We start from the raw sequence: 27,386 nt of genomic DNA, 5'->3' as shown, positions 1-27,386 counted from the left end.
ATAGGTGGCGTCCGAGTCGGCGGCGCGCCGCTCCAGCTCGGTCTGCACCACGGCCAGGTTCCGGCACGACTCGGCCAGGATGGCCTGCACGCCGTCACCGTCCGAGTCACTGTCCAGGGAGTCGCTCAACGCCCGCGGCTGAAAGCAGACGTGGAGTCAAGCTAAGGGGATGGGTTGCCGACCCACAACATCTGTCACAACCATCCTGGTCAAGGGCTAAACAGCCCTTTGACGGGCGAAATGATGCGTTGGAACACAGAAATAAAGAAGCGCAGCGTTGTTTAAATGATAACCATCATGCCTTGAGCTGGCGCCGCTGACAGAGCATATCAGTAATGGTTGCAGAACAAGTTATTGACAAACCCGAAAGGATGACCAGTTCAATAGCTATACGATAAACATGCATCCAAAACGACACATCTCAGTGGCAGACATGACAAACGGCGCTGACGCCTGCCACGACAGGTTCAGTCCGGCACTGACGCCTGCCACGACAGGTTCAGTCCGGCGCTGGCGCCTGTCACAACAGGCTCAGCGCGGCAGTAGCGCCTGTCACGACAGACCCAGTCCGGTGCTGACGCCTGCCACGACAGGTTCAGTCCGGCGCTGGCGCCTGCCACGACAAGCTCAGTCCGGCGCTGACACCGATCACGGCAGGCTCAGTCCGGCGCTGACACCAATCACGGCAGGCGTAGTACGGCACTGGCGCCTGCCACGACAGGCACAGTCCGGTGCTGACGCCTGCCACGACAGGCTCAGTCCGGCGCTGGCGCCCGCCACGACAGGAAGTGTGCTGTATCTGCCCCTTCTCTCCACTTTCCCGCCTTTCTCACCTTCCGGCGGCTCCTCTTGAGCGGCGAACGCGGCGGGCCGCGCGCGCTGCTGACCTGCGATGAGGCGCAGTCCGAATGCGAGTCAATGTATTTGCGGTAGTCGTCGCAGTCGAGCAGGCGCAGCACGGCGTCGCGGTCCACCGAGCCCTCGGAGCCCACTTCTGTTACCTCCTTCAGCTCCTGAAAACGAGCCGGCCGCTCAGCTCACCACCTCAGCCACCGCCGCCACACCACACTGAAGCAGCCGGCCGCTCAACTTACCACCTCAGCCACCGCCGCCACACCACACTGAACGAGCCGGCCGCTCAGCTCACCACCTCAGCCACCGCCGCCACACCACACTGAACGAGCCGGCCGCTCAGCTCACCACCTCAGCCACCGCCGCCACACCACACTGAAGCAGCGCGGAGTCGTCGCGTCACGTGGGCGTGCGACGCTTCAGCCGTCTCCAGATTTAGCCCGGCGCTCCTGATTTATCGCGGTTGCCAGCTAACGAACTCTCGGCGGCGGCCGGCCTACCGACCCATCGGAGGCGGTCGAACACGGACGCCACAGCAGTGACGCGGGAGGAGCGGCGCCCGGCCGCCGGGCACGCAAGGCACTCACGTGGAACAGACTGAGCAGGACCAGCACGGCGGCTGTCATCGCTCCCGCCGCACGACGCGACACGACACGGCGCGACACGGTACGACGCGGCACGGCGGTACAGCACGCATCTCTCCCCTGGTGCATAGCACGCGGCGCAATAGCGTGGCGGGGGCGGGGCGTCGCCGGCGCCATCGATTGTTTCCAGCGCAGGGGCGCAGCCAGGGCCGCCGCTACCGGGGGGTGCCAGCGGGGAGTGGCGCAGCGCGGGGAGCGGTCACGCGCGGTGCCGTCCGGTCCTGCTCGGAAGGTTGGCCCGAAGCAGCTTCCCCCCTGCGGACCCGCCCCTGCCCTGACGCGGTGATATGATCGGCGCGGCGCTCGCCCCGGACAGTCAGCTACGGTCAGGAAGACCTGGTGCGACGGACAACCGTAGCGGCCCGACAGCCGGAGGCGGGCGCCGCGCGGGGCGCGACCACGGCACGACGGCGGTTTACTCGAGCTCCCCGGATATTGGAGAATCTACGGCGCCCTCAGGAGAAAGGCCCAGGTGCAGTGAGTACTCAGGTCGAGTCGAGTCCTCTGACGGTCCTTCACGCCCAGTATTTGAGAAACCCACAAGTGTTTACGATACACACCACTCTCAAATCAAGGTTTGTGTGCACAGCGCAGGGTCCGGACGACGCTGATCGACCATGACGTCCACACCGCGACGCCAGGCGCAAACGCCACGGCGGAGGCGACTACACGCAGAGTCAGCCGAGGCGACTATACGCAGAGTCAGCCGAGGCGACTGCACGCACAGTCAGCCGAGGCGACTACGCACGGAGTGCGTCGGCTCTGGGGCGACAGCTCAAACCGAAGGGCTGCTCTCCGCGTGGGGCGCGATGCACAGGCGTTTTGCAACTGCCTGCACACCCCACACTTTTACCCGAAGAGGACTGACGTTTCGCTAATCTAAAATAATTACAACAGGACAGGACATCAATCTTGACAGGACGACGTAAAGTAGCCAGTGCCCGGAAGAGCGTCGGGAAGCGAGGGCTCAGCCACGAGACTGCCAAAGTGTTAAACCGCCTGCCAGTCGCCATGCAAACACCAGGCACGTGTTACGCTTCAAGGCAGATTTAATTCACCGTCTGCTCCGGTGATAGCTGAGCTCAGTGCACTTCACTGCGCTGGTTTGTGCATCGTGCCTTGATTGCGGTGTCGCAATTACGAGCTTGTCCCCCCAATACAGTTTTGTATTTCTTTGATTTAGGTTCGAAAAAAAACATTTCGGGACGTAACCGCGATAATGTAACTGGACTGATAACCAAACTGAACTGAACAAGCAGAGAGAAGGGCCAACCCCAGTGATCGGCTCGGCGCGGCGCGGGTCGCCCCGGCCGGTCACCGGCCCGCGGGAGGTGCCGGCCGTGACCCAGCCCGACCACACGGGCTGGTCACGCAGCCGGCGGGGGGACGGCCAGCCGCCACCACAGACCGGGTCAGAACGGACTGACCACAGCGCGGGCGCATCTGACCACCAGGCGGCGGCAGGGACAAGTGTCGTCTACTAGCGCGTCGGGAACCGATCGCCGCGTGAGTGTGATGCCGTGTCGTTTTATCCAACACTAAGCATGTGGATCACTGTATGACGCCCAGGCGCCGGGGACACGCCTGACAGGCCAGATAGGACACCAGCTGTGTGTGACGACGGTCAGATACGTCCGCGGTTTGTTCAGGTACCATCCATACGGTGTGGACGTTACAGTAACAGGAATCGACGTGGCTTAAACGGGAGGCAGTGATCCGCTCGCATTCATTGACGGTCCCGGGCATGACTGAGACGGTACAGCTCTGCATGATACGAAATATGAGTCTGCTTCATTGCACGTAGAAACACAATGTCTGTGTTCCATATACAATTTACGAAATGTTTGTGGTTTAAATGAAAGGCATTAAAAAAGTGTTTCGATGCAAAAATATTTCCCTGCTGCATTAAACACAACTATGTGTATTACACAAAACATCATTATGTTCGCCAGGAATGACAGAAGAGCAGCTGGGTCGACGCATATGACAACACCAAGGATCGCATCAGATACTAGTGTTATAATATCTCCCCAGGCCTTTCAGGCAGTCGGAAAGCCAAGGCAACATCACAGACGGGCGGCCCATGCCACGGGCATCGGCATCACCGACGGGCATGGCATGCAACGGACCACGCTGCTGATAACATGCCGGAGATGACCTCCAGAAGTATACCCACCGGTGCGCCCCACCCGGCACCCGAACTTCCACCGCACCGGTGGCGCCACCTACCTGGTATGGGTCCCAGGCCTGCTCGGAGAAGGAGCCGACCTCGTCGGCCTGCGGCGGGCCGCCGTGGCGGGGTGAGGAGCCCTCGGAGGCCGTGCGCGGCGACACCTCCACCAGGGTGGCCTCGGTGGCGCACGACAGCAGCGAGCTGCGGTGTAGCTCTGTCGGCCGACGCCAGACCACCGTCAGCGGATGGCGCAAGGACGCGACGGGCGCACACGCCAGCGCACGCTCAGGGAAACGGATAGCGCTCCCATAACGGATACTGCATCATACCTCTGCGAGCTCCCGCAGCGCCACCCGGAGGTATTCACCCCCGGCAAACAAGTGAACAACGCATGATATGCGTTGCCTTGGAGCATTACCCCACAGACATGATATCCTATGCCTTGGAACTCTGACGGAACGACAGGTCGAACACAAAGCGAAAAGGAGTGTGTGACACATTAGAAAAGATTAGTTAGATTTATAACTACGTACGATATGGTTCTGATACACAGAGACCACACAGTCAAGCATAAACAACACATGATATGCGTTGCCTTGGAGCATTACCCCACAGACATGATATCCTATGCCTTGGAACTCTGACGGAACGACAGGTCGAACACAAAGCGAAAAGGAGTGTGTGACACATTAGAAAAGATTAGTTAGATTTATAACTACGTACGATATGGTTCTGATACACAGAGACCACACAGTCAAGCATAAATACAGAGATGAATGCAGATGCATCGTGAGCTGACAGACTTTAACTCCCGGCAGTAAAAGGCAGGGGGTGCTGGCGCGCCGACGGCCGACGCCATCTCGCCACTGCTGCCGAGGCTTGGCCGGCGGCGGTACTGACCGGCGGCGGGCAGGGTGGCGCCGTTCCGGCCGCGCTCGCCGTCACTGCCGGAGGAGCGGAGGCTGCGCCGGCGCCGTTGCACGGGCGAGCCGGCCGCAACCGCCGGCCTCGCTGCCCGAGCTGTGCGCCGCCGTCGGACGCAGCGGCCGCGAGCGGCGCCGGCCCGACCAGAACGGCGAGTCGAACGACACCGAGCTCGGTAGCCTCTGGGGATGGCGCCGGCCGACACGGTGGTGTTGCTCGAGCTGTCGACACACAGGCGTCAGATCAGCCGACAGGGGCGTCAGACTATCCGGCAGGGCGTCAGATCAGCCGGCAGGGCGTCAGATCAGCAGCCGAGGCGTCTGATCAGCTGACAGAGCGTCAAAGCAGCCGGCACAAATATCAGACGCAGAACCTAGTCAGAGCACTGGATCAACCGGCAGAGCGATTCCAGCCTTGTGGCAAATCCGCGCGCGCGGCGATCGGAGCACACCAGGAACGGAGCAAACGCGGCTCAGCAGCAGGGATGGCCGGCCACAGACGGTCACATTCACACAACTCACGTGGCTGGTACCGATACGCAGAGCCGGGCACAGCGCTGACGTCCGGGACGCCCGAGCGGTGGGGGGGGGGGGGGGGAAGGGGGAGGAGCGAGGGGTGGGGGTGGGGGCGCGCGCGCACGACACAGCCGCAGCCGGCAGCGGCCGCGCCCGGCGCCGCCTGACAGGCAATCACAGCTGGCGCCCTCAACACACAAACAGGCGGCGGACGGGACGCTCGCCACATGTCGCCCGCTGTGTACACAGCACGCGCTGCCCGCCGGCCGACCGCTCCACACTTCAGGAGACTGAGCGAGGCCGACAGACGCGGCCCAGACGCGGCCCGCCGCTGGTGCACGACGACCGGGCGCGGCAGAGGAGCGCCGACACACGCTATTGGAACGGGAAGCGATGGCAGCACCATACAGCCCCGGCAACAGACAGGTGATTGGGCACACCCGACCAAAGGGGCCCCGTGAACCGCAGATCGAGCGCGAGGGATGTGAAGCCCGGAATCCGGTCGCAGCGGAACCAGACGACGGCCGGATGTTTTCCGTAGCTCACAAGTAAAGAAGTGTCAGTCTCAGATCACGGAGAAGCTAACGGCAGGCGCTGATGCCCGGCTACGACTACTGAGCAGAGCGGGCGGCAGCAGCACGGTGGCGGCCGAGGAGAGGAGGGTAGGGTACTGCGCACCTGGAGGTGACGCCCTTCTCGGCGGTCGGCGTCACCATCTCGTTGAGCGCCGTCTCGGAGACGGAAAGCGGCGCGGCGCGCGGCCGGCCGGCAGACGTCAGGCCGTGCAGGCTCCAGGGCCGCTCGCCCGAGCGGCGCTTCTTGCTGCGCAGCACCACCTGGTGGGGACAGGCCGCCTGTGTCACCACCGACCCCGACCTCAGGCGTCCGCCGGCGCCAGCGGGTCCCCGCGAGAGCGTTATCCCAGACGAGACGGGTGCGGCGGGAGCAGACTCGACTGAGCCGGCTCTCTTTCGACGGCTTTTTAAAGCATCACTACACGCGGCCGCTGAGAACACGATCAAACCCATCACCGGCAGCGGCGATACTCAACTTGGTCAACCGTCTCCCCGTGATGAAAACCGCCCACAAAATCGTCCAGCACTGGGATATACAACCACTTCAGACAGTTTAAGCTATTACAATGCAAGGATATATCAGAGGCAGGTGCTTATGAACTGCGAAAGATCTGAAACACTATCCTTTCCGGTTTCGTTTCAGCCACAAGAACGGACCCGAGTTCCACTGTGCGCCGCCGGCTGCCAGGCCCGCTGACCGGGGCCCCTGCTCACCTTGGGCGTGGCGCCGTCCGGACTGCCGCCAGGGGCAGGTGCGTTGGTGGGCGTGGCCAGCTCGTGGCATGTGACCATGCTGCAGGTGAGGTCCTCAGAGGCCGACGAGGCCGTCTCGGCGTCCGACTCGCCGGTGGTGTACTCACCGCTGGCGTCACAGCTGCTGTCCGTCACCTGGCGGCGTCAGGTCACCCGTCACAGTCACACTCAGCGAGGCGCGGCCCGTCACAGTCACACTCAGCCAGGCACGGCCCGTCACAGTCCCACTCAGCGAGGCGCGGTCCGTCACAGTCACACTCAGCGAGGCGCGGCCCGTCACAGTCACACTCAGCCAGGCACGGCCCGTCACAGTCACACTCAGCGAGGCGCGGCCCGTCACAGTCACACTCAGCCAGGCACGGCCCGTCACAGTCACACTCAGCCAGGCACGGCCCGTCACAGTCACACTCAGCCAGGCACGGCCCGTCACAGTCACACGCAGCCAGGCGCGGCCCGTCACAGTCACACTCAGCCAGGCACGGCCCGTCACAGTCACACTCAGCGAGGCGCGGCCCGTCACAGTCACACTCAGCGAGGCGCGGCCCGTCGCAGTCACACTCAGCCAGGCACGGCCCGTCACAGTCACACTCAGCCAGGCACGGCCCGTCACAGTCACACTCAGCCAGGCGCGGCCCGTCACAGTCACACTCTGCCAGGCACGGCCCGTCACAGCCACACTCAGCCAGGCGCTGCCCGTCACAGTCAGCCAGGCACGGCCCGTCAGATGCCGCCACAGAGTCACGAGCCGGGACTCGAAGCTCGGCTCCCGCTGAATTTTGTTTGGTGGGGACGGAGTCCCAGTTCAATGTTCATGTACTGAGGTAGGCGCCTGCACACACGGCCATGCAATGGTTACCGCGGTCCCTGGCACAGAACTACCAGAGAGAAGACTAGCACCCACCGGCCATGCAGCTCGTGGGACCAAGGCATTGTCGGTGTGACCGGGGCAGCGGGCGGGGACAAGTGGCGCCAGGTGGGTTTATGACCCGCGAAGCGACACAGTGGAGGGGTGTGAGCCGGGGACTGCCCATATGAATCCGACAACATGACTGCGGCGGTCGACGCCCTGCATTTCTCATCGGTCATCATGTTTGATGCGTTAGCCGGCGACCCCCATTCACAACTCGTTCGGTTTGTGTTCGTTGGACTCGTTTCAAGGTGACACCCCTGGAGGACGGATCCGTTTCACACGCCTGGTAAGTGCTGCACTCCCGGCCCAGCCCGCGGGCGACACTGCGGGGCACGCCGCGGTGGCCTGCTTCTGAGAGCCGTGCAGGCGCGGAAGTTCCAGAGCAGATAGCGGGGGCCGCCGACAGGAAGCGGAGCCTGGCCGCTCGAGAGGGAAGGCCGGCGTCGTGTCGCGGGCACGCGATGGGCGGCGTGAGCCACGACAGGACCCTCGACCGCAGCAGGCCCGCACGGTGATGGCCGATGGAGCGGCCTGAAGTGGGCAGCGCGCGCACGGTCACCGGCCGGACTGTCCATCACCGCAGCCGGTCTACATAGGAGACGACGGCCAGGACCGGCGCCGCTCGATCGAATCAGCCGCGCGACACACGGCGTTTACCGGCGCTCACAGCCGCCAGCCGTGGCGGCACGGAACGCCGCCGATCGGTCACGCCCGACGCGCGGCCCTCTGCCAGCCACCTGTCAGCGCCGGGCGACGAGCCACCGAGCGCGCCACACATCAGCCGCTGCACGATAGCGCCGTGCAACCGGCTGCCCGACGGCTGGGCAGGCTATCATCCCTCCCAACGGTAGGCTCCCGTCATCAGGTCAGCCGGCCCGCCCGGCACTGCAGTCGGCGTCGCGACCCAACGGCGCCGACGTCGACTCGATTTCCAGCCGAGCGTTCGCAGGCGTGACGTCCGTTCAAGTCGCCGGTCGGCCGCTCGGGGCACGTGTCGCGCCGACCGGGCGGGGGCGGCGCGAGGGGCCGGCCCGCGGCCCGCTGCGGTGTTTATGACCCGGCCGGAGGCGCGGCACACGGCGGGCGGGGCACGCCACCGTCCGCCGCTCCCCTCGTCCAGCGAGCGGGCCACTTTCCAGGCCTGAAACGCCTATATGCCAGTAGCTGCACATAACGTGGCGCGCCTGGACGGCCTTGGTGTCCAGGGTCCAGGCGGCCGGCCGGCCGGCCGGCTGTCAATCAGGCCGGCGGCGGCGGGCGAGGGCGGACCGGCACCGCCGACGGCGCCACGCCGGCCGCCGCCACAGAAGGGGGAGGGGGGACCGTCTGGGAAACACTGCCGCACAGGCCACTCGCCGACACACGCGTCGACGCAGCCGGTGACAGTGATCCAGTGAGATGGGTCGGCGGCACACTGCCGCACAGGCAGACAGTCTGTCCAACAGGTGTCCGTCTGGACAACGGGGACGCTGTATGTGACAAACAATAGGCGTTGGCCTTCTCCGAGCCACGCTTGGCAGGGAACCGGTGACCCTCAAACCGTGAGCCGAACGGTGGCCATGGCGGAGGATCGACGGCCGGATGTGGAGGCCGGCAACTTGCACCGCACGCCACACGCTGTTACGCCTGACAACGCGTCAACGTTGGCTGGGTAGGCGACTGGACTGCCCCATTGTGCCGCGCCGCGCGGCTAGTAGGACTGTGCGGGTCTGTGCGGCTGGTAAGCCTTGGCCAAACACAGCCAGCTCCTCCAGCTGCCCCTGCCCCATACCAATACAACAGCAAAGTACAGCGCCCGCTAAACCATCACAGGTGTGGCTCGTGCAGACCACGCAGGCTCCGGGCAAAAAGCGCGCGCGTATAAACACACGCCGGGTGCGGCGCGGTGCCGGGCGGCGCACGCGGCGTGAGTCAGAGGCGCCGCCGGCGACATCACCTGGCGGCGACCGGGGGCGGCCGTCAGTCGCGTCTGAACGCACCGGCGCCGCCCGAGGCGGGCCCGGCCGCGTGCGACCGCGTAACGGGACGGCGCGACGCGGCGACCCCGCGCCAGGCAGACGCACGCCGCCGCCCGGTCACGGCCCGCGTAACTCTGACCCGGCTCGGCTGGCCGCAGCGGGCTGGGGTAACCGAGCCGCTCGGGAGGCCCGGCAGAGGCCACCTCCCGCCGACGCGGCGTACGCGCCGCCGCCGCGCTCCCTCGGCGGTGGGGGGCGAGGCGGCTCTGATTCAGACAGCACGCCACCGGCAAAAACGCGACAGGAATTCCGCTCGCCACGGGAGATGGGCGGCGGCGCCACGCGCCATCCGGTCGGCCCGCCCGGCCACGTAGCCGCCCGTCGGCGGGCACGAAAGACACGCAACTACACTGTGATCAACAGGTGTAGTTATTAGTTCTTGACTTACCATCACTTGAACAGCAGATAATGGTTGAAGAACGGTATCAGGCAGTTAGCAGGATACCTAATTATGCGAATACCCTATTTTCCTAATGAGCTATATTTTTAGCATCGATAATTCTCATAATAATTAATTAAGATCATCTCAAGTATTTTAATCATGCATTAGGATCCAACCATTGGAACATGATATGCACATTCGAATAAGATATCCTTGTGATTGCTTGATTTCGTTGTTTAACCAGTAAACCCTAGTATATTTAATGTCGGTTACTTTCAGCATCCGTCCGGATAAGGCAAAAAAGAACAACTAGGAGCTCTAGGGCTTTCTTGCTGTTACCAAGGATGATCAGATATAATGAGCTACGCAATAAATCTTTTTAATGGCTTTGGGTCATCATCATGGCAATGGGTCAGCTATAGTGTCTGCTATTAATTCACTGGCTAGTGTCATAATGGCTTATGACCCAGTGCCAGTAGCACGCCGCCCCGGACTAGTTCGCCAGGTGCCAGGGTCGACACTATCCGTCACGTCTGCGTCGCGGGCTGACATAATATTTACCGAACCTCGACGGTGGTGGCGCGTCTCAGCCCGCGCCGACAGCCGACAGCCGACGGCGCACCTCGGCGGACCTGCCGGTCCCAGGCGGGGTCGCACGCGCTGCGAGGAACGCAGCGAGGGGAGAGGAAGGGAAAAGAAAGGAAGGGGAGGTGAGACATCACACGCGTGGATAAACACGTGCTCGCTGGTGGGTGCACGTGGAATTGATCTCACACCAGTAGGTGACTGTCGCGGTCGTCTGACTGTTGATCAAGAAGACAGCGGAGGCAAAATAGTGCGACGACAGCCAGTCTGTCGAGGCAGCCGGAGCGGTTCAGGAGCGGCTCAGAAGCGGTTCAGGAGCGGTTCACGAGCGGTTTGGGATCAGATCCCGGCCGAAGCGGTTCAGGAGTGAACTACGGCGGGAGCGGTTCCGGAGCGGACCACAGCCGGAGCGGTTCCGGAGCGGACCACAGCCGGAGCGGTTCAGGAACGGATCAATACCAACAGCCACGCGCCGTGTCAGCGCTCGATAGCGGAGCTCGATAGCGCGCTATATTTGTCTGCTGGCTGCACAGGCCGGCGGCCACCCTCATTCCTTGTCATGGGTACTGACATCAGGGATGGCTTGGAGCGTGACGTCAACTGAACGCGGTAGCGCAAAAATCAGAACGCAGAGGCGCTGAGCCCCTCAACTTCCTGAAAATTAAGAATTAGCCTGATTGACATTGGCTGGATCAAAAATGGCTACGCCCCCCCCCCCCCCCTCCAATCTGGCAGGACAATTATTGGCCCTGTTCAAACGGACGGGACACCAGGCCATACTCCTGACGACAAGGGCCACCAGGGAAACTGGACAGGGACTACCAGAGATACTGGCAAAGTTACTGATAGGCGTATAAGCACCAGCGTTGGTGTGGCCCGTTCAGGCGGACGCGGCGGACAGCCGGTGCAGGCCATGATCACGTGTAGGCCCACCAAATCAAGCACCCCAACTCTGTCAGGCCACCGTCATACTGGCGATGGTGACGGGTCGCGGTCACAACACGCCACCGCCGGAGCGGCGCCGGCAGGGGCGTGGCCGCTACCTCCCCCCACCCCCGCCCCCCCCCCCCCCCCTCCTGGCGGCCGCAGACACGGCATCCGCCCGTTCGAGCCAGCGCCAGCACTAGTCGCTCCTGTCCGCGGCGTACCACAGAGGCATTTTTGGAAGGACTTTTTCAGGAAACCTTTTCAGAAGGCATACGTCTATGATACTCATTCTCAAAAGACCGACCGATGTTAAGGATAGACCTTTAGAAGGCCAAGTTTTACAAGGTCAAGGTTTAGAATGTGCTTTCTCAGAAGCCTAACGTGCACAAGCCTTATTCTCATAACGCCCATTTGTGGACGACCTGGTTTCAAGAAGACTATTTTGAAGATACAGACGCTTACAATGCCTGTTTTAGGCCTATATGAGAGCGCTGATGTTCAGAAAGTCTGCGTTCAGGAGGCCTGTTTGTAAACCATGCTCACAGAAGCTTTTGCTCAGAACCTCCTCTTCAGCGATGTTTACGTTCAGGGTGCCCTGACGATCGCGGAATGTGCTAATTCTATCATGATTACAATATCAATTATGTTCTGAAGGCATTACGTGCCACCGCTTATGCTCTGAGGACGTACTTGATCCCTTACATTAAAAAGGCATACATGATCAGGTTGCTTGCTTTGGAGGTCTGCCTGATCATGTGCTCAGGTCTGCTTCCTCTAGACACAACCAAATGGGTCTTCGAAACGCAAGCTTTGCTGCATTAGGTCTTCCGAACGCAGACGATGAACAAGTACACCTCTGAACACAAGTAATAATCAAATGGCCTACCTAAACACAAACTAAGGCCATGTGTTCCTAACGGACATATGACATAATCAAGTATACCTTTGAAAGACAAATCGTGATGAAGGCAATCTGAATACCGACATGACTTTATTTGGTCTTCTGAACGAACGCCATGGTCAGCTAGGTCTTCTCAGCAAACACCTAGATCAAATGGGTATTCTGAACGTAAGCCTTGCCATAACGGACAATTCGAAAGAGTCTCTATTATGTTAGCCTTCTGTAAGAGCCGTCCAGCCAGCCCTCCGTCGTAAGCGCCGAGCGGCGGCTGGCGGCAGGTGAGCGGCGACGGTTCCGCGCGGCCGACCGGGCGCGCCCGAGCCGTCCCCGCCCCACACGGACACGGGCCTCCAGAGGACGGCCGGATACGCCGCCCCGTTGTATCGCACGCCTGTTGGCCGCCATCGGAGCGAGCGGTACGCGACTCGGACTGAGCCCACGACAGCCGTCATTACCCAGACGGTAAACACCGCCTCGTGCAATAACGCCGGCCGGCGGGGCCGCCAGACCAGGTGTACGCACCGCGCGACCGCCGCCGGCCGAACAAAACGCCTGTCGTCGGCCGGGCAGGGCGACATGTTGGCGTCGTCTGAGAGGCGACGCGACAGCGCTGAGTGGGCATCACAGCCGAGGCCGGTCTCAGCGAGCCCCCACCCCCGACAGGAGCCCCGGGTCCACAGGTCAGCGCCCCCTCCCTCCCCCCCCCCCCCCCCCCCCACACTGCCGACCACCTACCTGACCACTGACATCCGGGGGTGCGGCGGCGGCGGCCGGCTCGCAGGGCCTCCTGCCGTGCTGACGCCTCAGCCACTCGCGCACGCGGCGCCCCTTGGCCTTGACCTGGCGGTGGAGCTCGAGCGGCGGCAGGCTGCGGCGCAGGTCGGCGCGCACCAGACTCTCGGCCCGCTCCACCAGTCGGTGGATCTCGCTGTCGCAGGGCGGCGCCGGCGGCCGCGTGGCCGGCGGGCCCGGCTCGGCCGCCGCGCCGCCGCCCGCGTCCTCCTCGTGCTCGCCCAGCTCGGAGAGCAGCTCCTGCGCCGTGGCGAAGCCGATCTGCTCCAGCTCGCTGTCGTCCAGGCCCGAGTTGTTGAGCCAGTCGGAGTCTGTGTCGGGCCAGGCCGGGCTGGCGTACTCCAGGTCCGAGCTGGCAGGCTCGTACCGCAGCCGTCGCCGCGCTCCCTCCGACTCGGTGTCGCTGTGTCGGAAGTAGAAGGTGCCGCAGTTCTCCGCCGGCCGCTGCGAGACACTGAACGGCTCGGCGCCGTCCGCTCGCCCGCCTGGCACGCCGCCAGCGCCGCCACTGCCACCTGGCGCCGGCGCCGGCGCGTCGCCATGGCGACCATCTGACGCCGCCGGCGCGTCGGAGCCGTTGCCGTTCAGGTCGGCGTTGATGACCTCACAGCGGACGTTGGAGGCGTTGACGGCGGCGCGGCGCACGCCGCTGGCGAGGCGGCCGGGCGCGCTGGCGGTCGACTCGGCGCCCGGCGAGACGTCGGCCGCCTCGCTCGAGTCGCTCGACTGGCCTGAGTTCTCGGACGAGTAGCCGATGTCGAGCACCTCCCTCTCCACGCGCTTAGCCGGCGTCGTCGGGCCGCTGCCGTTGCTCGCCTGCAGCACCTTCATGCCGCTGATGCTCGGCAGGTAGTCGTCCTGCAACAGCGACAGGCTGGCGTCACAGTCGTCGCGCGCGCTCGCCGGCGGCCGGGCGCGCCGCCGCGGCAAGTGCGCGCCCGGCCGGCCGCCGCCGCCACGTGTGCGGACAGGTGCGGCCGGTGATGAGTCGCAGACCGGCGGATTACGGGCAGCGTGCTCCGGCGGCGGCGTCACCGCCAGTCCGTCAGGACCACGCGGCGCGGCGCGCCGGGACGGCACGTCTGTCTTCATCACGCACCGCCAGCCGTCATCCTTCAGCGCCGCTTGAGCGGTGCGCAAAAACTGACGCAGCTAATTGCCGTCAGATCGCCGCAAAACGCGGCGTCCGCCCCCTGATGGACTCCCGCCATCGGAGACGCAAGGCGCCCGCTGTCGTCGGCAGCACGTGACGTCGGCCGGGCACTAGGAGGGGCAGGGCGGAGACGGCACAGCACTGCGACAGGAGGGAGGCAAACCGGGGACAGCGCGAAAGAGCGGGGACGGGACGAGGTGAGTCGGGGCCGGGCCGCAGCGGGGACAGTGCGCGGACAGAGCAGAACAAGCCGAGAACACGCCAGGGGCGGGCCGGGGACAGCGCGCGGAGAAGCCAGTGACAGACCGCGGCCAGCCGGCCATCTGACGCCTGTCGGCAATCAGGAGGAGTGTGGAGCGTACCGGGCGGCCTGACTGACGCACAAATAAACGAACATGTCGCGTGCATCAGCGGTGCGCACGCCGCTCCTGCGGCCTCAGCTCGGCGGCGCTGACGGGCCGGCATCCGTGTGCTGAGTGAAGCGGCCCGCGGCAGAGCCGCCTGACGGCTCGGCTGCCGCACAAGCCTGGCTGTTCGGACAGCTAGACAGGTCAGCTTCCCCTCCGGCAGCTGAACAGGTCAGCTTCCCCTCCAGAAGCTGGACAGGTCAGTTTCCGTCGCACAGCCGCACAGGTCGTTCGACTCAGCCGCCCGCCGCCGCTTCCACCGGTTGGTGTGGTCCGCGCCGAGACAAGACTGCCACCTGAGGCGTGCCCTGGTGTCTCCGCGGGCGCCGCCGTCGTCCGGTAACATACCACTGGCACAACTCCGCGACAGACGGCGGGCACACGGCTGGTCAATAGACGCCTGACAACGGAGTCAACGCGCACACGTGCTGCCGCCTGGCGGCGCTCCAGTGAGTTAGGATCAGTAGTAAACCGGACAAACCTTTGACAACACACGCAGCACTCAGGGAAGGTCGGGTGTTTTGGGTTTGAGCGCAGCACGATAGTGACGACGCCCCTCGCGGATGCTACCATAAACACCTGCAAACACTTCAGGGATTCCAATCACCGCTGGTGCATTTTCCCCAAGACGCCGGAACACGAATGTTATTTACGATTTCGCTGGCCGCATGGCTGCCAACACCAGCAGCTGACATGCCCCTGACCAAAGAACACACTGAATCTGTTATGGCAAGCATGTGCACGCCGACTCATGAGTGACGCGCCACTGAATACCGGTCCATCATCGGCGGCATTTCCCAGTTGCGCGCTGCCGAGGTCACACCGCCCGCCGCACTGCTGATCAGTGACGTGGAAGGAATGCGAACTGGTGGCGACCGGAGGCGTCATAACGACGCGCGGTGACCTATCGGGGGCGCGCCGCACAGCTGGGCCCGGGCGACCGTCCGCCGCCGGATCCGTTCCGGAAGCGCTGACTACTTCAGGCGCGCTCGCCACCAGCGCTCCGCAAGAACACGCCAAGGTCGCCGGACTTCCACGGCTCTGTATTGCGAGCTCGGAAATCAAGGTCAGCCTTAAAACGCAGCGCTTGCGAGAGCGAGCGGAAATGTGGCCAAACTGGTCTGACGCACGCGCTTGGCCAATTACGAGTTAGTCCCGTGGATGTTTACGGCACTTTATCTTGTTCCGAATACTTGTTCGACAGCCGAGCGGTAATTCAACCATTGCGGAGGGCGTAGTCCGCGTTTCACAGCCTCCTTAACCGCTTCGCTAAGAACACCCAGCACTCATCAATCAAGTCAGTGAATCAGACCGTTCGTCCCCAGTTGGGCGCCCTACTGCGATAGACAGCGGACTCCCCTTCCTTCCCAGAGGTCCACGCTGCGCCCGCCAGTTCCAGGCCATCACAAGCGCTTGGGCTCTTCAGAGGACGTGACGTCTCCACCCAGTGCCTCCAGAGAGTGATGAAAGGCCCACAAAGAAGCCAACGTCACGGCCGGCCGACCGTCTCGCCTGGGGTGACCGCGAGGTAACGTCTCACGCGGTCCCGGCGTTTCCAAACTGGGAGTGTGGCACGCACCGTCGAACGGATTACGCTGCTGTTGAGCGTTACACAATCGAGTGGCGGCGCCCCGGAGCAGACCGGCCGTCAGCTCCCGGAGGAGCGCCTGTCATGAGACAGGGCGGCCTTCAGCTCCCGGAGGAGCGCCTGCCACGAGACAGGGCGGCCGTCAGCTCCCGGAGGAGCACCTGTCACGAGACAGGGCGGCCGTCAGCTCCTGGAGGGACGCCTGTCACGAGACAAGGCAGCCGTCAGCTCCTGGAGGAGCGCCTGCCCAAGACAGAACGTTCGTCGATCTTGGAGGAACGCTAATTGAGTAATGGTTGAGATCGTTAGCATCTTCATGACCAAGCTGCCACGAAAATTAGGCAGCCATCGTTATTCTGGCTTCAGAGTATTGCGCTGCTGGGTGACGGATCGCCCTCGGAGTGGTCAGCGGGGCGGGAGCGAGCCTCTCACCTCGAAGAAGGAGCCGGCGTCTGAGTGGATGCTGTGCGCCGAGGCGGGGTCGTCCCAGCTCCCGAGTCGGCGCACTTTGCTCTGGGGCTCGCGCTCGTCCTCGTCCGCCGAATAGCCGTCCTCCACGCGCGGCAGGTGACCCTGAGGAGCGGAGCACAGATGTCAGCTTACAGTACCGACACGCGTAGCGCGTTACTCCAGGGGGCAGAGGATCCACGTCAGTTGATAGCAACGACACGCGCAACGGGTTACCACGAGGGGCGGAGCAGGCGTCGGCTCACAGTACCGACTGCCCGGAGCACGAGAACCGATGACGAGACACGCCCTGAAAGCGCCGTCACCACGGAAAAGCATCCGCAGAGACAGGAGCCTGCGCCGCGAGCATCGCCGTCACGCAATGCCACGGCAGCCTTCGATTGCGGTTGGGTTAGAACACCGGCCTCTCGCCTCGATGCCACATCAACTGACCACCGACGGCCGCACCGCAACGCCAGGAGGGACGGTCCGTCTGTCCGACGAGCCGTCCCTCCGACGGCCGGTCCGAGGACGGCCGCCAAGGTCGCCCGTCGCAACACACCCGCGCAATAGGCGCCATAGTCATCCCGGCCAGGCGGCGGCGAGGCGCGGTCGTTTGTCATCGGCCGTGTCCCCGGCCGCCACAGGCCACGCCGGCGCGCGGTCCGCGCGAGCCGGGACGCCGGAGAGCGCGCGTCCGCCGCCGGAACACAGCGGTCCCGCTGGCGCCGGACCACAGCAGTCCCGCTGGCGCCGGCCACAGCAGTCCCGCTGGAGCCGGACCACAGCAGTCCCGCTGGCGCCGGACCACAACGGTCCCGCTGGCGCCGGGCCACAGCAGTCCCGCTGAAACCGGACCACAGCAGTCCCGCTGGCGCCGGCCACAGAAGAACGCGCCGAGCCGCGGCCAGTGACTCACCGGTGCGGCCGCTCCAGACGCCGCACTGGAGCGTACCCGGCGTGTCGAGCTGGGCCGGTCCCGTGCAGTGTAGGATCGGAGCCGGGCACACAGTGGCGGAGGAGGGGAGAGGTCTCATCGAGCCCCGTTTCTGGAGAGCTGGGTCCAGAGGCGCGCCACAGAAAACCATCTGAGACGCAGCACGGCACGACCATCCGCCCAGAAACATCTGAACGACCCGTGCTGATACTATTGTTCCATATTTTCTGGCGTCATTCTAGTATGGCCACCGGTAGCCACCGGCGCCATGTGAATACCAGGCGGGAGAAGGGAGGGAGCCGAGGGCCGGTCACAGGACGGAGAGGGGGGCGGGACGGGGCACCGTTTGTCGGCGGCCCCCGACACACAAGCACATTCCGCCAGCCGACCCGGCATCGCTAACGTCATCAGCGGTCGCGGCCGCCGCCTGCCCACGGGAGGCGCCGCGGACACGCGATCTGCGGCACATTCCGGCACTATCTCCGACTGCACGGCGCATTCTCGGGGGCGAGAAAGGCCCCCAATCGTGGCACCGACGCCCCAAGGACAGCTGGACCAATGAAGCGTCGCCATTGTGTCGAAGACGTGAGGTGGCCTTCGAACAGCTCAGTGATGGCACGGAGATATGGGAGAAAGAAACGCGCAGAAAATTCCAAACACGCGTCAATAGGAAAGCCATCCTGGGAAGGGCCCCGCTGTGCACAGAAAGGTTCATCACCCGCCAGTACGCATCGCTATGGGATGCTTCCGTTGAGGCTCTCTGACTTCACCACTCAGGTTTTCCTGGAACTATTGTTCAGAAGGCACAGACACCGCATCGTGTAACAAAACTATCACAGACAAATACAAGCCCACCTTACCACCCCTGACCATGGCTGCACAGTTCGCCAGTGTGAGAGATTGGATGGCGATTCCCCTTTGCCTGTCTATCTCTGCGGCTGCCTCCGGTTCCACGCGCCGCCCCCTCCCCTCCCCTCCCCGACGTCGGGTGCTGGGCGGTCTCGCATAATTCGCAGCGGCCGCACCAAGAGCCAGCCGACCGTCCGCGCTCGGTGTCGGCCACGTGACGTGACGTGACGTGACGTGACGTGGCGGAGCAGCTGTCGCCGGCGGACATGGCTCGCCTGTTTCCCACCGGCGGCGCAGGGCGTTCTCACGCGCCACGCAGCGCACGCCACACGTGCTGGCCCAGCCGCTACGGCCGAGGCATGCCATCGCCATCAGGTCAGCGCTTTGGCGGCCATCCGTCACGGAGGCGCCCACCGTCGTCGCTTCTGTTTTGAACCGAGCGACGAACTTTATGACGTGTTTACTGCCCATGGCCGGCCACACACGGTTCCGTCCGCCGGAACAGCGCAGCCAGCCTGTCTGCAGGCCCGCTGTTGTGGCGACGGGTGCCATCCAGGTGGCGTTAAAAACAGTCGAAACGCTCACACGCATATAGAGCAGCCACATCTGGCCAGAGCAGGCCCCATTCACAAGCGCCGCGTACAAAAACCGAATGGGTGGTTAACATGAAGGGTCCTTCACATCGAAAGGGTAGTGAAGCTCCCCTGTCAAACTACGCGTGCTACTGGGGGGGGGGGGGGGGGGGGGGGGAGGGGCGACGTCCCCACCAAACCGGCGCGTGAAACTGCGGCAGAGCCGGCGGATTGGTCACATCCGGGGGCGAGTCAAACCGCCTGCCATCGCCCCCTTTCCCCAAACGACCGGCAAAAATGGAGCGTCCCGAGCGTTGGCGACGTTACAGAAGCAGCCACAGCCGCAGCGAGCAGCCGCCGATAAGCAGCCGCCGACACAACTGTCCTCGCTAGCGCGCGGCCATCTCACAGAGGTCACGGCGCTCACGCTGCCCCACTTTCTTTTGCGCTAAAACGGGGCGCCGGGCACCTTTCCGGACACGACGTGTTGTTTAAGGTAACGCCACGCAAGTCGTCGCGTGCCCTTGCATAAAATGTCCCCGACTGCAGTCATATTGGCGCTCAGGGGCCACGTCTCTAGCGGGATTCGAACCCAGCCCCCCACGGCAATATACAATCCAATGGTCATGACGCTTTGATACTCTCAAGTGAAATGTAACCTATCAAATGTCACAGCAGAGCGGGCGCCGCTGTTGATGCAGACGGCTACAACCCGGTCGCATTTCGTCGACCGTAAAGATCTGTCCGAACAATTTCTCTGTCGCACCAAAGCTTGACAGCTGTCAGGCCATCGAGTCCTGCTGGCGGGCGAACGTCCACTCGGCATTGGCAAGGCCTTACGCGCCAGCTATTTGACGGCATTCCAAACATCAGCCATCGCATGAAACAATAGCCGCCTCTGGCCACGGTGGACGGCCGACTGAACCGACGTGGCGATCGCCACCGTGGCTGATCATTTGGATTATGATAACTCCGGTACACAACCAAATATTCCCACTCGGCGAGCATTCCAATGCCGTAATTGGTGGTCAGATATTCGGAATATGCCAACGTTCACCACATTAAGTAAACAAGGGATAGCGAAGCGCACGATTTTAACTTGTGGACTAGCCTCGAGAAACGGAGAGATGACAAGAACGGGGAGACGACAAGAACGCACCGCTGCCGCGCCGCCGTGCAGTCGCACCCGGCGCCCGAAACGTCCGTGGTGGAAAGAACACTTCCTGGACACCTCTGCGCAAATTATCAATTGGGTTACAGAATAAAGGTATATCAGGTCAAAGAGGAAGACCGCTGTCAAGTGCCATCACATTAGTGTCATGTTGGCGAATCATATGATTTTCAAGGACGGGGCCTGGGGATTTTTCCTTTCGGGTCAATGCATAGCTCAAACATTTCCCCTAATGTATCACAGTGCTGAGAGCCTTTTGTCAGTCCTATCATTTGTGAGCTGCTTAATTTTGTATCCATCACTTCAGCTAGATCTGAACCTCACAACCTACGCACGCATTTTCAAATATTCGTGCGGGCCACAGGAGCATACTGATCCAACCAACCTAACCTAGCCTAACCTAACCCGCATGCTCCGCTGAACGCAGCCGGCGCGGGGCAGCTGAAGAGCGCCTGTGTCGGCGCCTGAGCTGGGCTGGCGCCGTCACCGCGGCAGGGGTGGCCGGGTCGTCCGGCCGCGCCTGAGCTGGGCCGGCGCGGTCACCGCAGCAGGGGTGGCCGGGTCGTCCGGCCGCGCCTGAGCTGGGCCGGCGCCGTCACCGCGGCAGGGGTGGCCGGGTCGTCCGGCCGCGCCTGAGCTGGGCCGGCGCGGTCACCGCAGCAGGGGTGGCCGGGTCGTCCGGCCGCGCCTGAGCTGGGGTGGCGCCGTCGCCGCGGCAGGGGTAGCCGGGTCGTCCGGCCGCGCCTGAGCTGGGGTGGCGCCGTCACCGCAGCAGGGGTGGCCGGGTCGTCCGGCCGCCAGGGTCTAATATCCAGCCGTCAGCGATCCCATTCCATTCCAGAAGCCCCGCACACGCGGCCATCCGCCCATGAACGGCGAGATCCTCCCCCCCCCCCCTGCCCGCTCTCACTAATCAGCTGCGGACCCGCTCTGCCCCGCCAGGGTAGAGTGGGTCCGACAGCGGCTCATCCGAGCAGGGGATGCCGTCAGCGACACGCTGATGAAGCACACGGTGTCACCGGCTCCTCCGAGGAAGAGTGGCGTCCTCACCAGTCGATCCTCTGAAGGAAGAGTAACGTCACCAGTGATTCCCAAATGAGGGTGACGTCACTAGCGGCTTCACAAGCGAGAGCGATGTCACCAATGGTTCCCAAGGAAAAGTGACCTCACCAGCGGCTCCCCAAGAAAGAGTGACGTCACCAGCGGCTACCGAGGGAGAGTGATGAAATCATCAGCTGCGCCGCCAGCTCGCAGGGTGTATGCGTGTATGTGTGTGTATGTGCGTGGCCGGGGGGGGGGGCGGGGGGCTATCAGGGCCGGCCTGGCGGGGCGGGGGCCGGACACGAGTCACGAGAGCCACGCTCCAGTTCAGCCAGTACCGTTACAGGGGGGGGGGGGGGGTGCACGTGCACACTACAAATCGATTTTCATGCCGGAGGGATATGTCATCGTATTAAAAAGCCCAACGCTCATGAAGCTAGTTATTATCACGAATGCGGACCGCTCCGTACGCCCGCCAGTTCAATCACCTCTATTTTCCCGACAATTATCTCCGGGGACGTGTGCGCGGGCTTTAAAACGCCGGAGGGGAGGGAAGGGCGTGTGTGCCCCATCAGGATACGTGGCGCCACCAGGGGTCGATAACACGTGACGGTCGTCAGCCAATAGGATCGCTCCGGAACACACCAGGTAAAGTCTCACCCAATTTCAGCCGGTCACCAGCGTTCCGCATGGACGTCCGCGGTCTTCACACTTCCGGCGCAGCCGAACCGCCGGCCCGCATTGCCAGATCCGCCACACAAAGGCTTCCGACACGCGTCTTGCGACACGACTCAATCGCCGGAGAGAGGGCGGCTGCCGACGGCGTTGCACGCGACGCGTCTCCTTTCACCGCTCGACTGATCCCAGGCCGCCGTGTCACAACAGCGCCACACACAATCCCGCCCGCGCTCAGCGACAATGGCTCGAATTAGGCGCCGGCACGGCGACGGCGCCGCTCTCGGTCCGTCTCCGGACCAGGGCGAGTCCTCTTGGTGCCGTCTCAGGCCCCGGCCCGGCCGGGCCGGCTGACCTCTGGCCGACCTGACGGCCGGACGTGGGCCGTTCCGCCGGTGCCGCGTCCGACACGCACCATCGGCAGCACGACGCCGCTGGCTGGCGGGCCGGTCAGTCCAGACCGTCGACGCTGCACGCAGCAGCCGGCCGCCCCCATCGCCCGGCGCCCACATCAAAGGCGGTACACTAACGACCTCATCAAGTTTGGGATCGCGCCGCTTCGAGGTGCAATCAGCGAACGAAACGCTCGCAGCGCGTCCGGCTCGCGCCGGTGACGAACTCGGTCGTCCGGCCCGCGCCGGTGACAGACTCGGCCGTCCGGCCCACGCCGGTGACAGACTCCACCGTCCGGCCAGCGCCGGTGACAGACTCCACCGTCCAGCCAGCGCCGGTGACAGACTCCACCGTCCGGCCCACGCCGGTGACAGACTCCACCGTCCGGCCAGCGCCGGTGACAGACTCCACCGTCCGGCCAGCACCGGTGACAGACTCCACCGTCCGGCCCGCGCCGCTGTCCGCGCCTCACTCCACTTCTGAGATCGAGCTATTAACGAACACGAAACCAGACGTAGGTGTTTGTGAGATGAAAGTATCTCACAGACGAGTAACGCATTGTGGCCATTCGACAGGAGAGCGGGGCATCTTCATGAGATCACCCTCCACTGTCCGTGACCCGGACGCCCAGCGAGGTCGCGGCCATTTCTATGGAGATCGCCGGCTTTTCGTCGGCGTGGCGGCTGTCTTCGGCCGTCAGCTTAAAACATCCATTGAGCGACGTCGAACGCCTCGGCGCCAACCCACGCCCGCCTGACGGCGGGGAGCCGCCGCCCAGCGCCGTGCTCTGCGCCTTACGGGCTGCCAGCAGCGGCGCGGCCTTGGAGGAGGCGCCCCTCCCCGACTTCTGAGCGTCGCCTTGGCCTTCCGACCCTCCACCGGCGGGCGCGGCTGTTCAGGCGGGCCTCGTCCAGATATCGACAAGCTGTTCAGGCGGGCCTCGTCCAGATATCGACAAACACCAGAGGTGACCACGAGGACAGCATGCAGGCCGTCACAGCGGCGGCCGAAGTGCGTTGGGACAGCCTGGCGAGCCCTCGGTGGAGCCAACGCGCCATCCGGCAGGCTCAGGGCGCGTGGGCGCCGGCTCGAGCACACGCACAGTCATCGGCGGCCAGCGCGCCACGGTGCTGCATTGGCGTGAGAAGCACGTGTAGAGCGGCCGGCCGGACGCACAGTGCGTTTAGCGGCGGGACAGGGAGCTCGGCGGCGCGTCGGCACCGACGGGGCGGGGCGGGGCGCGGGAGACGGCGCTGCGCACACCGGCGCCGCCGGGCTGACGGAGTGATGACCCTCCGACAGCGGCCGGCGCCGCACAAGGAGGCCACGCTCGCGGCTCTGCATGGCGCCGCAGGATGGAGGTACCATTCCGTCGGCGCGTTATGCTGGTCAGATCGTTTAATAGGCTAAGCAGTGCTGAATCATAGCCCGGCTTGTCCGCCAGTCACTGTCGTCCACGGTCACCAGGGCATACGGTGCACCCTGACGTCATTGGGACTTAGCGACGCACTCAGCTGCGCTCCGACGCAGCCGGCGCTGTACCAGACTGACCTCCGGTGCCGCCGCCGAGCACCGCTCCGGCAGCAGGCCAGAAGACAATGAGCCCGGTCCCAGCCCGTGACCCGGTGACCTCGTCCGTGCTGACGCCTGACTCCTGCTCGTGACGCCGGCCAACTCGGCTCGCCCGGAGCCGGACGACCCCAGCGTGCAGAGCACATCCTGCTATTGAGCCGGCACACAACGTACCGGCCGTTCGGACCGAGTCGCACGCAGGCCTGTCGGCCGGCGGCGCCGGCAACGACCATCACGTGCGGCGGCCGCGGCACGCCGGGTCGCTCCGTCGGCGGCGTGACCTGATTGTAACAGGGCCGCCCGCTGGCCATCCGGTGCCGCCTCAGCACGGCTCGGCCATCCGCCGAGCCGCAGCCGTCGGGACGCCGCTGGTGCAGCGCACTGGCAGTGGCCCGCCGGCGCGGCGACCGATCGTCGGCTTGGAGCCAGCGCCGCGCGCCCCTTGCGCACGGACCGCTGACGCCATCACGCCATCCCTCACACAAGGGCACTTGAGACAGGACGTAGCGGACGGGTCTCAGGGGGCTGGCGCACCCTTCCCCTGCCCGCGCCCATTCGTCTTCATCCGGTTACAATCCGTCACAATTTATTCCATCTGGGCGCACCGACCAGCCAGTTTACGCGGAGGGGAGGGATGAACGCCGTGTTTCCCTCAGTTTTGTTTGCCGTGAGCACTGATTTGCTCCGCCCGCTTGTGCCCATCCATTTCGTCCCTACAGCAGGTGGACGAAAGTTCTCCGTACATTTCAATAAGACCAGCCTAAGCCCGAAATATATTGCCGCGCTGCCAACCATGCGACATGTTTGGGCAAGCGACAATGACACCCCTTGCAAAATGCCCCGATTTTAGGCGCAATAGCTGGAGCACAACGCATGAGATTGCCCGTAGCTAGTAGATAGCATGAGTCTGCGAATTTATGCACGAATGAATGTCAGCTAATGGGAAATTTACGGTGGCTGGCTATCAATGGCGGGTCGCGAGCACGGTGAAAAGCCGTCTGTATGTGGCGCCAGACGGACACAATGCGCCGGGTGCGTAATCAGCGCGCCGGGATCGGGAGCGGGGCGAGGCGCGTGACGCGACGCAGGTGGCAGTCAGCTCTGCACGTGACCGAGCAGACCCGCAGACTAATCCCGACATAATGACACGGCCCACAGAGGCGCTGCCCGCTCCGGACCTCCCTCGTTCCCACATGCATTACATGGGCCGTGCGGCACGACCGCCACTCATCGGGACCGCTTGCCGGCGGCCGGTGCGGACTTGGCACACAAAAACGGCCGGTACAGCAGGCTGACGAGCTGGCACTGCTGCCCACTGAGTTATGACTGCTGTAAATAGCCGTGCCTCGCGGCAGCTGTAACTGTTATTCCCCGCAGGGCTTTGTTCAACACGCTATCGCATGCAGCTGACGGAGAACCGCAGTGAGGCGCCGTCCGGAGCTCAGACAGCACTCACCAAACACCAGCCGTCACACAAAATAGCGCCCCCGGTCTCAAGTTCAAAGGTCAGGGCGGACTGGCTGGCGTCCCGCGTGCTCGAAAATTAACCCAAGATCTCGGAGAATCACCGATCACGCACAGAGACGAGCAGTGAGCGGCGGCGCTGCCGTGCCGTGCCGTGCCGTGCCGCATCGTGTCGTGCCGTGTCGTGCCGTGCCGTGCCGTGCCGTGTCGTGTCGTGTCGTGTCGTGTCGTGCCGTGCCGTGCCGTGCCGTGCCGTGCCGTGCCGTGCCGTGCCGTATCGTGTCGTGTCGTGTCGTGTCGTGTCGTGTCGCGTCGTGCCGTGCCGTGCCGTGCCGTATCGTGCCGTGTCGTGTCGTGTCGTGTCGTGTCGTGTCGTGTCGTGTCGTGCCGTGCCGTGCCGTGCCGTGGCGACGTCCCAGGTCACACCTCCGAGCGGCGCTCACCGCACTGGGGCGCGACACGGGCCGCTTTGCCTCCCAAATGAGCAGATCCGCCCGCTCCTCCGGCGCCGCGCGTTCAGGGCCAATATGGCGCATCATGGCTGGCCTGCGCCCGCACCCCACCCGGCCACACGTGACCCGGCCGAGCCATGTGCCTTTGTCGGGCCGCACGCACGCAGTCACGCACACTTTAGCATCAGCGGCTCGCCGCCGGCGTGCACCCCGGGACGCTGCCTGGCGACGGCTTCAGCAGGGCTTCAGCTTCAGTGTCGGTTCGAAGAAGATGCCAAAGGACAGCCCATTAAGGACCACACAGCATGATGACCACCAACCCGTATGCCGATTTCATCCCGAGCCCGACCATCCGTAAACCCACCCGACCATCTGTAAACCCGCCCGACCACCTGTAAACCCGCCCGGCCACCTGTAAACCCGCTAGACCATCTGTAAACCCGACCGACCATCTATAAACCCGCCCGATCATCTGTAAACCCGCCCGACCATCTGCCTGACTGGGACTGACCTGTTTGAACTGGTCGAGCAGACCCTCCAGGTGGCAGGTCCACTCGTATGCGCGCAGGAAGATCTGCTGCCAGCTGGTGTCCAGCCGGTCGGCCACACGCGCCAGTCGCCGGCGGGCGCCACCCTCGGACAGCTGATTGCAGAGCCGGCACACGCCCGACACGATACGGTGGTGAGACTTGATCTCGTCGTGGAGCGCCTGCGGACAAGACGGCGCTGCTGACTGATGGTGGGACACCAGCCCCATCAAGGCAGCAGGCAGCACACACCCGACACGATACGGTGGTGAGACTTGATCTCGTCGTGGAGCGCCTGCGGACAAGACGGCGCTGCTGACTGATGGTGGGACACCGGCCCCATCAAGACAGCGGACAGCACACAACGACACGATACAGTGGTGAGACAACGCAGCGCTGTGGAGTTTACCTGCCCGAGACAAGGATCGATGACATGTATACGATGCACGAGGGCGGTACGACACATTTTAACAGGAAATGCAACTAACTGCCGTTTCCATGCTACACGGAATGTAGCTGGGTGTTTTTCACTACAACTGAGGTCCGGACGCCCCTGCTGAGCCCGAATGCGCGCTTGGCTGAGCGATGACGAGGCGCAGTGTTTACAAGCGCCGTCTGTCCACGCGGTAACGGTCAGCCGGCACGCCAGGCGACAGCGGAGACCTCTCGCGACCCGTATATGGCGGCGAAACCGGACGGGGCCGAGCGTGGGCTCGCAGCGGTCTGCAGCAGCGCGCCTGCACGGGCCGGCCGAGGCGGTATGAAGCCCGCCCGCCCGCCCGCCCACCGCACCGACCGAATGTGAACACGGCGTCGCCTGGCGAACGGCGGAGCTGCTCCTGACCCGCCCGGCGGACGGTGGAGCCGCGCCTGACCCGCCCGGCGAACGGTAGAACTGCGCTGGACCCGCTTAACGAACGGTTGAGCTCCGCCTGATCTGCCCGGCGTAAGGCGTAATTGCGCCTGACCCACCCGGCGAACGGCGGGGCTTTGCCTGACCTGCTTGGCGAACGGCAGAGCTCCGTATGACCTGCCCGACGACCGGCAGTGCTCTGCCTGACCCGCCAGGCGTAAGGCGGAACTGCGCCTGACCCGTCCGGCGAACGGTGGAGATCCGCCTGACCCGCGCTGCCGCCCAGCGTCTCCCAGTCGACGCGCCAGCTGTGCGGGCGGCCCGGAGACTGGGG

The 27,386-nt window shown here is 63.9% G+C and overlaps 1 protein-coding gene across 1 annotated transcript; it reads right to left on the bottom strand.

Annotated features, from left to right (window-relative positions):
• On the bottom strand, window positions 1-26,468 carry LOC119102179 (uncharacterized; the record flags this gene model as incomplete). The annotated part of the gene is made up of 9 exons (XM_037225529.1): window positions 26,184-26,468; window positions 16,532-16,672; window positions 13,138-13,809; window positions 6,398-6,571; window positions 5,787-5,944; window positions 4,774-4,814; window positions 3,726-3,883; window positions 834-1,013; window positions 1-138 (listed from the first exon to the last, which is right to left on the bottom strand). Coding segments are annotated over exons 1-9 (1,908 nt in total), but the record flags the coding sequence as incomplete, so codon positions are not given.
• Between the last annotated feature and the right edge of the window lie 918 nt (window positions 26,469-27,386).

The sequence above is a fragment of the Pollicipes pollicipes genome, unplaced genomic scaffold (assembly GCF_011947565.3).
Source record: "Pollicipes pollicipes isolate AB1234 unplaced genomic scaffold, Ppol_2.1 Scaffold_5713;HRSCAF=6760_pilon_pilon_pilon, whole genome shotgun sequence".
NCBI classification, from domain to species: domain Eukaryota; kingdom Metazoa; phylum Arthropoda; class Thecostraca; order Pollicipedomorpha; family Pollicipedidae; genus Pollicipes; species Pollicipes pollicipes.
Note: the sequence above shows the minus strand (reverse complement) of the source record. Positions and strands in the feature narration are given on the sequence as shown.